The sequence below is a fragment of the Trichechus manatus genome, unplaced genomic scaffold (assembly GCF_000243295.1).
Source record: "Trichechus manatus latirostris isolate Lorelei unplaced genomic scaffold, TriManLat1.0 scaffold00113, whole genome shotgun sequence".
Lineage (NCBI taxonomy): Eukaryota > Metazoa > Chordata > Mammalia > Sirenia > Trichechidae > Trichechus > Trichechus manatus.
Genome location: NW_004444049.1, coordinates 5,224,144 through 5,225,274, shown reverse-complemented (window position 1 = coordinate 5,225,274; position 1,131 = coordinate 5,224,144). Strand labels below are relative to the sequence as shown.

Sequence of the window (1,131 nt, the reverse complement as noted above, 5' to 3'; positions counted from 1 at the left end):
TTATAGCACCTCCCCCAATACCAGACCTCTTCTAAGTACTTTATATATATTAGTTTATCTCACAACAACCCATTATACAGTTGAGGAAGCTGAAGCGGTGAATGGGTAACTTATCCTTGGTCACACAGCTAGTAACCCCTGTTGTTAGTGGTTCCCTGGGCGGCCCTCCGGGGAGCTTTTCCTCTCGCACCAGGACCTCCCACAGTGGGCCCCGCAAGCCCGCCGGCGACCCTCGGCCCCCAGCTCGGCTCCAGGCCCACAGGGCGCGGCCAGGCGGTGGGGGCGTCGGCGGGCAGCTGGGCGGGACCGCGGGGCCTGTAAAAGCCGCGCGGCCGCAGGCTCGGCAGACAGCCATGGCGCAAACGAGCTGTGTGGTGGCGCTGGCCCTGGCCCTGGTGGCGCTCTGCCTGGTGGCACTGCCACGCGACGCCCGGGCCCGGCCTGGGGAGCTCAGGACCGGGGAGCGCCGAGAACTATCGCCCGACGACCCGCAGGTGCAGAAGGTGACGCAGGCGGCCGTGGCCACTTACAACATGGGCAGCAACACCATCTACTTCTTCCGTGACACGCACATCCTCAAGGCGCAGAGCCAGGTGCGCTGGGCGGAGGGCGGCGGCGTGGGAGAGGGACCAACACCGGGAGGTGAGCGAGGGAGGCGCCCTGTGGGTGCCAACAGAGAGAGATCAATGTTTTAATGCAGTATGTTTTAGAACAGAAATTAATGCCAAAAATTCATGATGAACAAAATGCTGGATCTAAATTTTAAATAAAGGACCCAGCCTGTATTTAACTTATGCAAGTTGCCTCACTTGCCTTATCCTCGTCATCCCGATAGATGGACTGGGGAGGAGGAGGGGGTGAGGAAGGTAGGAGGTGAGGGGGATGGGGGGCAATGAAGGACATGGGGGGATGGCGACATGGAGGGAAGTGAGGGAGATGGGGGCAATGAGGGCCATGGGGAGATGGGGACCTGGGGGAGGTGAGGGAGATAGGGGGGCAATGAGGGCCATAGGGGGATGAGGTGAGGGAGATGGGGAGCAATGAGGGCCATGGGGGAATGGAGTGAGGGACATGGGGGCAATGAGGGCCATGGGGGGATGGGGTGAGGGAGATGGGGGACAATGAGGGCCA

General features: G+C 60.8%; 1 protein-coding gene across 1 annotated transcript in view; it reads left to right on the top strand.

Moving 5' to 3' along the window:
- Positions 1-353: 353 nt before the first annotated feature.
- CST6 (cystatin E/M) overlaps positions 354-1,131 on the top strand; it is a 1,855-nt gene continuing 1,077 nt past the window's right edge. The window contains exon 1 of the mRNA XM_004383906.1: positions 354-593. Coding sequence (XP_004383963.1) covers positions 354-593 — 240 coding nt within the window. The remainder of the gene's footprint in view (positions 594-1,131) is intronic.